Here is a 9,711-nt window from a genome sequence, read left to right as displayed (position 1 = left end):
GTTGATTAGGCTTATATGGTTTTCATGCCCCTATTGATAGAAGTTAATTATTGATTTTCAAAAGATAAACAAGAAGATCAAGGATCGACTAGTTCTAAGTGTAAATAGAGTTGATAGATACATAGATTAGCGATTGAGTCTTTATTATTTTTTTTCTTTGGTCTTACTATAAATGAGGACATTGATAAATATCTTGACCTAGGTAAGTCTAGTGATGACGTACACTTGTAAAATCTAGTTGCAGGTAGCCTTATGGAAGCCCAAGTGAAGTGTGAGCTCAAACCAATTCAAAAGGTGTTTAAAACAAATGAGTTGGTGGTGGTGCAAAGTCAATGAACATGTCTGATGTGTATACAAAATATGATGCACCAAAAACGACTTGCCTTGCTCAGAACAGATAGTATGTCGACGTATCCTGCGTTGCAGACGAGTTGCAGACGAGTGTGAGAGGTCATACACTCACCAAACATGTCAAGTGATGCACCAGATAAGGTATCCAGAGAGGTTGCAGATGAGTGGAAGAAATAAAGTACTCACCATACGTATCTGGTGAGATGCATGGTACAACCTAAATAGAACACTTAAAGAGGTCAGTAACTATGCACCTAGAGTTTTTTTCTCTTTTAGCTTATCATAGTATATGTGGACTTTTGTTTTTTTTCTCTCTTTTAGCTTATCATCGTATGGGGCAACCTCTTATTTCCTCTATGAGTGCCACCTTTGCTCAACCCTTGGTGTTGACATAACCTAGCTCAATCGCAACACTAATGATAAAGGTTAGTCTATTAATTACCGCTCAATTACCAAAACACAAACATAGGGTTTTCATCTGTCTCCAAGAACTAATGGATCGAGTTGAGATGTTTCTTGTCCCGAGTAAAGAATCATGACCTAAACCCAATGACACTCTAGCATTTTTTTTGGGTTGGATGACTCGTTATTAGGTCTATGTTTATGTCAAAAGGAAAGAGAGGCTCTAGCTCAATAAAAGACCTAAGAGTGAAAAACAAAAGATTAATGGATCTTTAAATAAAGTATTTCTGTCCTAGTAGCATTTGTTATCTCCTTTAAGAACTATATTTATAGCACAAATAATTATTTTTGTCAAATGGCATTTGGAAGGATTTTTTGTCATTACCATTTTATTAAACTTTTGGAATTTTTTTCCTTTTAGCTTAAATCAGCAAACATTATAAATTCAATATTATGCCACCCAAATACGTGATTTTGTTATTTACAAGGTAAAGTTTAGTTAAGATTTTGGATACCAATTAGAAGGACTATACATGAGCTAATTATAAAATAAATTGCATAATTTGTGGCTAATTCTTAATGCAAACTATTATCTCTAATTAATATATGGTTAGCTTTAGTCTTGTACAGTAACATATGATAACTCTAATTAATTGGGTTTGATAGATTTATCTCATGAATTAGCCATCGCTCATGCAATTAGTTTCATAGATAACTCATATTCAGTTTTCTAATTATCATCCAAAATTTAAACTATAGTCCAAAGATCCGACACACTTAGTTCCGAATATATTTTTAAGGTAAAAAAATATATAGGAGTTACAAAAATAACAAACTGAATTCTTTGGTAATGCAAGATTATGCTCACTTGTTTTTTCATTTAGTGTCGAAAAAAGCTCGAACCTCGCAAGTCGGCTCGAGCTCAGAGCGGCTCACGAGCCGAGCCAGGTTTTCAAGCTTGTTAGGCAATGAGCTGAGCCGAGCCGAGCCGCTCTGACTCGCGAGCCGGCTGCACAAAATTAATTAACATACACAATAATGATAGATATTAGATAATTTTATAGATACCTGACTCGTTTCTTAATCTTATAATGACACATTATGATTATTAATAGTCAATAATGGATACATGACATTTATAATTTAGATTTTTATAATGACACATTATGATTATTTATTTCATATTTATAGACTATTAATTCACTATACAATACAAAATTATTTTTAAAGGTACAGCTCGCGAGTAGAGATGGCAACGGGTACAAACCCGCTGGGTTTTGCCATCCCAAACTCGTACCCTGAAAAATATCTATACCCATTAAAAACACGTACCCATGACGGTTTGAAATTTTGTCTAAACCCGTACCCATCGGGTTAGCGGGTACCCATGGGTTACCCGCGGGTTTTATCTCCAATATGCTTGTTCTTCTCATAATCAATAAGTATTGTAATGATTAATGAGATCATGGTCCAAAATTTATGTGATGAACAACAAGTTCATGATTTGGTATAAAAATTATTAGTAGAGAGAATGAAATACAAATAATAAGTTGTATAATCAAGTGACCTTGCACTAAGTTATCCATCCATCACATATATAATGCTAGTAAAAACTAAAATAGCAAGCAAGCAACACTCTCACCAACTATTTATACATTCACCATTTGTAAATTAGGAAGTAAATAGAGAGATAACAAGTTTGTTGTTCGTTTATAAAATAAAATGGCAACATGTACTAGGTTTTGTCGGATTTAAAAAACTCACGAGTTCACGAGTTTGAGTACTGTAGAAACAAACCCGTACACATAAACTCGTCGGGTTAGATTTATGCCCATTAACAAATCCATGGGTATGAAAATTGACTCAAACCTCATACACTAATACGATAAAAACTCATCAGATTTTGGGTACACATTATCATCTCTGCTCACGAGCCAAGCCTAGTCGGCTCGGGAGACGATATCGAGCCGAGGTGAGGCTCGTTTTGAAGTTCGTTGAGTGAGTTGAGCTCAATCACCACATCGAGCCGAGCCGGCTTGGCTGGTTTACGGCCCTACTTCCATTTGATGATTTGGAGATTAGGACCATTTCCAAATACTCAACACGGAGTTTGGCCAAAAACCCAACCCAAAACTGAATGAGACGAACGACCAAACATGAAATCCGGCCCCTTTGCTAGAATCCACCATCCACCCCACGAAATCGTTCCGAAACCGTTCGGTCCAGCGGTCCAGACCAAACATAAACTTCCGGCGCAGCGCACAGCCGCTCGCCGCCGTCCTCCATCCCAATTCCCACACGGAAGCGGAACCTCCCAATTCCGCACCACCATCCCACCGGCGGCCACCGCCGATGGAGATCTAACAGCAGAGCCACTCCTATCTCAACCCAACTGCGCAGATCCACCACCATGGAGACCGAGCGGATCCGGGAGCTCATCCTCCTCACTCTCCGGGCGCCGCCCGCCCGCCTCGCCCTCGTGGGTGGCAACCACACCGCCGCTCGCTTCTGCACCCGCTAAGCTCGCCTCCTCACCATCTTCCGCGCCGGCCTTCTCTTCACCGCCGACTCAAACGGCAAAAGACAGCGCTCTCGCTCAGCTCAGCCCGGCGTCCGCGATGCCGGCTGACATCGTCGTGATCCGTCTCCCCGGCCCGCGCGCCCTCCGCGTGCTCGCGCGCTCCGTGCTCTTTGCCGTCGCGCTGCTCTTCCTGCCATGGCTCCGCCCCGCCGAGGCGCCCGCCCGAGGCCGCGCCGTCGACACGTGCGGCGCAGCCGCGGCCCAGGCGGAGCTCCTGCTGCGCGACCTTCACCAGGAGGGCCTGCCCGTCCACGGAGCCCGCGCCGTCGTCCTCGTCGCCAATGGCGTCTGCGATTCGACCGCACCGAAGCAGGACCTGCGGCGGATGCTGATGATAGGGGAGTCGTCAGTGGACTTTCTGCTGGATTTCGGGTACTTCAACGAAGACGCTGACAGGTTCGCCTTCGCCGATCGGGTGCTCAAGCATGGAGGCATTCTTGCCGCCCCAATTGACTCGTTGAGCGCGTTCAGCTTGCCGCAGAACTACCGCACCATATACATCCACCGCTTCGCTGAAGCTTTTATTGGGGTCAAGAAGGTTGCCCCCGCCGAGGACAACAGCCATGCCGGCACCAGCACCAGAACGGAGCTGCTATCACCTCCTGCCTTTGACCTTAAGGAAGGGGTGTTTTACAGTCGGCCAGATGAGACTACCAATTGTGAATTCAAGAACATGGCGAGGAAGCTCTTACTTTCAGACATCACTGGGACTCCAACGGCATACTCCTACAAACGCAAATTGTTGGTGCAGATGCTCCGTAAGGATCAGGAGAGTTGATTCTGCTTCTTTTATGGAATGTGAAAAGGCTGCAGCCTGCAGCGGCGCTTTTATGGAGTGAAGCTGTTCTAGCTTCCCGGGAGAGCAGCAACATCACATCAGTTATAAACCGACTGCATACACAATGAATACATGGTAATGGACTGGAGTCAGGGAATATTCTTATCAGTTGCAGTCTAGTAGGCTGTGATTTGTACCTCTTGATCTGGTTTGTTCTTGCTGGGTTTTCTTCTCTTTTCAGTTGTTGTTGTTTGCGTGACTTGTAGCTTGGTGATAAGTTTCTCATATGATGTATCATCTGTGTTGATCTATGACGTTCACAGTTGTCTTCTTGACACCATCCATTAGAGGAACAGGCATAAATTTTACTACGGGAAATGGACAGGTAAATATGAAAGAAATGGACAGATTAAAATGAAAGAAAATGGGCAGGTTAAAATGAAATAGATGGATAAATAAAAAAATGGAAAATATGACGTCCTAAAAATCACAAGACAACAGACAAATACAATGGCATTTCAAGCAAATTTGTGATGTTCAGACTTGCAGATAGCACCAATGCACCAGGTCTCCAACAATCACAAGAACTCATATAATGAAGAAACTGTTTGCTGAGGGATGTACAGTATTGTGCAAAAGAGCCGATCTGTTTTTTACAGTTACACAACTGATACACCTTTGTCTTGTATAATGAAGAGGCCATAGAGCCCAAGGAAATGTGGAAAATTTCTGCGCCTTCCCGTCGCCACGGGCTAAACAATGCCACAATGGATCACTTGGGTTGCATATCTTCAGCAGACAGTTTTTTTTTTCTGAGTAGGCTCGGTCTTGATGCTTTGGAAGGAAAGGAACACCCCAGGACGTTCACGCATCGCCATGAAATCTGTCCAGGCAGGTTGTGGATGAGGCATAATACGTGGGTCCGAGTGGGTTTCGGGCAGTTGACGTGACATCGCTTCTGTTTCCTCAATGAGTTAGCGCCGTTCGTGTCGGGCTTTAGGTCGCAAATGAGTTTGTGTGTGTGTGTGTGTGTGTGTGTGTGTGTGTGTGATAGCTCTGTCCGTCTGTTTGCGTTTCACGATCTTCACTGGTAAACCTCGTGCTTACCGCTGAGGAGATTGTAAAGTATTCTTCCTCTTCTAAGGAAAAACGTGCCATGAAACTGTACTGTATGATACCGTATAACTACACGATCAACAAAACTTCCTCCTTTACATTGAAAAGAGACCACATACCAACCCACATCCCTCAGCAGCACCAACAAATGCACAATGTGCAGTAATATATCGTAAACGATCACGAATGGCACAATAGAAACCACAAAACCCCTGAATGGAAGTACGCCAAAGAATTCTGGGCTGAGGGACTCTCAACTCTCAACTCTCAAGTGCCCTTGAGGCTATCCGCACTCATACTACTCTAAATTTCTATACTAAAAAGAATATTCTATCTTAGTCAGCAAAATTCTTTACTCTATAGCACAATCCTCCGCACTCATGTTTACTCTATATCCCAACCCTATACCAATATCATATATTATATTATTTTTTCAATTCTTTTTTATACGCACCTGCAGCCGTCCCACGTACCAGCCAACCAAAAGAGGAGAGAGATTATACAGTTAAAGAAAAGGACGCGCTACATGTGAGGTTCTCCAATGCAACCATAAGTTTACAGTAGTGTGTCCAGTCCATCGTTGCAGCTGCTCACGCGCTATAAATATTTTCAGTCCACCGTTTACAGTCACCGGTTCGGCCAGCCTGATCACAACAACAGGACAGCCCACATGGTTGATACAGTAGCTGCTCACACTGCCCAAGAACACCCTGCACAAAGGAATCGATTCATCAGGTTGCGGCTTCGATTTGATACAGAAAAAGGACAGCAGAAGAAAAGCAGAGTCACTCAAATAGTACATGTAAATAGGCAATGGTCGTCAGGCACTTGTATGTGACCGTCATAAAGTGTTCTCAGACAACTGGCTATCAATCTTCGTAAGACTACAGTTCCATCTGAAAAAAAGAGTGATCACTGATAGGTATCCAGACTGACATCCTAGCAGAAAACTGAGCCGCTGCACAACCCACAACCAGGGCAGTATGATGTTACGTGTACATGATATACACAGAAGAATGCTAAGCCAAAATACTCCGTCTTTTTTATCATGACAAACATATCAAGGGATTTGTAATTGGACAAATGAAGTATTATGTATCGACGTCAACAAGTGATGATATTGATAAAGCATAGCAACAATTTTTCTGCAACTCAACCTGTCAAAATAGTTTCAAACTGTCACCCACACATGGGAGAAGATTTTAAACCAGAACTTCCCTGCAGCTCACGTTGTGTGCTTAAGCAGGAGTTTGCCATTAGCAACAACTCTAAAATATGATGCGCGGCTAGATTGATAGAAAAACAAAGTGATAATATGTAAAACTTTGCTAACTTACCAGGCACATGTCTCGGAGTGGAAGCTAGAGCTAATGTAATTTTCGCGTGCAGTTGGAATTTAAGTTTGGATTTAGCTCTGTTCAGTGTTCACCTTCCTTAAATGTTGTTTCGGCGCCCACAAACATCTCCCTTGCAGGTTGCGCAGCCAGCTCTTTTTCAATGTTGGGTGTAGATCACAATCTATCCACTACTAGTATAGTAGCTCTTTTTCAATGTTGAGTACTTCAGAAACAGCATTGGTAATGGGGAGTTCAGAGCAAAGAAGCCTTCAGGCTTTTGAGAAACAGCATTGGGCTGGGAGACCGACTTCATCGTCTTGTCCGTTGCAGAAATTTGTACCGTAACTATGATGACGAATACATGGATGAATGCACGAAGGCATGACGTCGGCGAGCAGAAACTGGAGTGCTGTAATCCATGCCCGTGTTAACTCCGATCAGATAGATGTTCAGCCTACCTACAGACGCTCGAAAGTGTTGGGTGAGGCGCTCACCGGTTGGTGAGGGTTGTATATGTTGTGGGGCCGGGTCTGCGTTGTCGACTTGTCGCCAGACAGTTCCCAATAGCCAGAGAGCAGCCGTGCAGAAGGAGTGGGCCGCGCTAGCCTGCGAGATACCGCTCTGGGCCTGGGGTAACTGGGATCGGTTGTTATTGGCGCTCTTGTTGTCCTAGCGTCTGGCGATTCATCCACCCGACTAGATTCTAGTGGATGGGAAAATTTTACTACACTGTAATTTCATCTAAGACCATCTCCTACGTACCTGTAACCCTCCCCTACCCCACGTCCAGTGGATTATGAGGTGACAAACACCTCCAATGACCCCCTTACACCAGTACATCACACCCCACATAGCCAGTTAGCCACATAGGGGCTCCACATATGAGGTAAGTTCCAATCTCCCTCATACTTTAATTAATCCATTTCTTTATGATATTAATCTCCTTTAATTACCGTAACCCGAAAACAATGTGTATTATAGCAGTGTGGATAGTCTATGATTTTTTAAACTTCAAAAACTGATGAAAAAAGTCAAATAACTGAATTATAGTATATAGGGGGAGCTAAATAGGGTGAATGGTCGCCCCTAACCCTTCATGCACCTGCCTGAAGTCATTGAACACAACCCAGACATACACCTGCACGCTGTGGGCGAAGCCCGCTGAGCGCAAGCGCTCAACGAACAACTTGTTCATGGCCGTCTCCAGCTCCTTTCTCAAGAAGGCGACCTCGGCCTTAGCAAACTTCGCCCTCTGCCTCTCCCGATCGGCCTTCGCCTTCTTCTCCTTTAAGCTCGCCTTAACGGTCGCGGACTCTGCTTTGGCGGCAGCTTCTTCCTCTCGGGCCCTCGCCAAGGGGGTTAGCACGTCGACGACAGCAACAAGCTAAGAAAAGCACATTGTCAGCCAAAGAGCGACGAAGATAGCAAGCTAAGTTTAAAAACACTCACCGAGGGAAGGCGCGAAGCGGTCTCATTCAGGGCCCCTTCGGTGATCACAGAGGCGTCCACCTCCCCCGTGCCACGATAGCAAAGGTTGTGCGAGCACGACTAACCCCTCCTCGCGTTACCAAAGCAAACAGTTGCGCGGCAGTACCACGTACAAAGGCTTGTACAATACGCTCTCTAACACCATGCCACGTGGATGTGTCTTGGCGTCTTGCGCGAGGACAACACTATCATGATAGTCGCTGGTTTGGATAGCACGTGCACTCTCATCTCATTAACTCCTGAGCGCGTCAGCCTGCCCAACCCTTACATACATCAGCATACAAGTACACACCGAGACAAGCACAAACCGACAATTTGGGACACAAGACACGTCCGAACAGGTTATCCGCATAATGAATGAAGAGATCTCTGTGCGCCATTGCGTTTGTTGCTCCATGTAGTGTATATTTAATACCAGATCGCCTAGCCCCACATGTCGGGGCCTAGCTCTCTTGTGCGTGCCCCCTTGGTCTATAGAAGGTAGGGCACCCGCGCTACAACGGGAGAGGACGAGCTCACTCAGACTTACCTGGAGACAACCTCAAGCACACCCTCAGCAATACAACCACAGTGGAGTAGTGTATTACGCTTTGGCGTTCCAAACTACTCTAAACTCTTGTGTGTTTTTGTGTTCATCCTTCGCATCATTTAAACCCTTTGCTGCCCCCCTATTCATAGAATTAGACGAGTGTTTTTTACCACCCGGCTGGAGTTTACTCTCCGACAATGTAAACATCTAAATAGATTTTGGTCTGAGTGATTTTACTCTCAGTTAATTACCGTTGTCGTTTAAGTTACATTTCGTGAACCAAACTTCTAAATCTTTTCCTATTCAATTTTGACTAGAAATAGATTTTATCCCTTCAAATATATTCGATCCATACACAACCGAACAGTCCCTTTAGGCCGTCAGCTATAAAATTTTTATTTCCGAAACCGAACTGTCGTCGAGCATGGAAAACTTAGGATGGATTTTGGTCTGCAGGCGACTCCCATCTTGTCTTGTGTAGCTAGAAACTGAAGACAGGGATGAGTTTGGTTCCCTAGCTTTGCTGTCTTAGCTTCTTTTATTTTTGCGGAAATTGCTGCCTTTTAATTCTATGCAAAGTAGTTTTTTATTTGGCTGAAGTCTGCTAGCGAAATTAGCTTTTCGAGTGGGCAGGATTACGCTCACCTGAGCTGCTGAGCAAGATCAGACAAAGCTAGATCTACATCCAAACATGCTCCGGTGTGGCCTCACCCACCGCCGCCAGCCTGCGGCGACCTCGCCGTGAACCGCGCCGCCCGCACCACGCCGCGTCCCTCTCCCTCTCAACTCGCTACTGGTGCGTTGCGCGTGGAAACAGTGATTTTGGTTGCTGTGCACAACGCAGACTGCAGTGCTACCCTGTGTTGTGTGTTCCCCAATCGTTCAAGTCATGGTTCCATCACTGTTTTTTACTGTTACGCGAGATGGATGCTGGAGCGAATCCCGAGGCGTAAAATGTGGTCACTCTCACAGAGCGACCGTGACCCATTTTTTTAAATCCTCTTCTATGCGTATGGAACAACCGGGCACAGCGGGGCTGCCTGTAGCGCCGCGGCGATGGCACAGGAGATCCGAGCGCGCTGGTAAGTATCCGGAGTCCGGTCTCCCAGCCCCAGGATGCTGCCGCCCA

The 9,711-nt window shown here is 44.8% G+C and overlaps 1 protein-coding gene across 1 annotated transcript; it reads left to right on the top strand.

The window, feature by feature from the left end:
• The first annotated feature begins 2,959 nt into the window (after window positions 1–2,959).
• On the top strand, window positions 2,960–4,458 carry LOC100274066 (uncharacterized). Its single transcript, NM_001148445.1, has one exon. It carries the CDS (start codon window positions 3,372–3,374, stop codon window positions 4,110–4,112), a length of 741 nt encoding a protein of 246 aa, NP_001141917.1. The 5' UTR covers window positions 2,960–3,371; the 3' UTR covers window positions 4,113–4,458.
• Window positions 4,459–9,711: the final 5,253 nt, after the last annotated feature.

Source organism: Zea mays, chromosome 4 (genome assembly GCF_902167145.1).
Source record: "Zea mays cultivar B73 chromosome 4, Zm-B73-REFERENCE-NAM-5.0, whole genome shotgun sequence".
Lineage (NCBI taxonomy): Eukaryota > Viridiplantae > Streptophyta > Magnoliopsida > Poales > Poaceae > Zea > Zea mays.
Note: the sequence above shows the minus strand (reverse complement) of the source record. Positions and strands in the feature narration are given on the sequence as shown.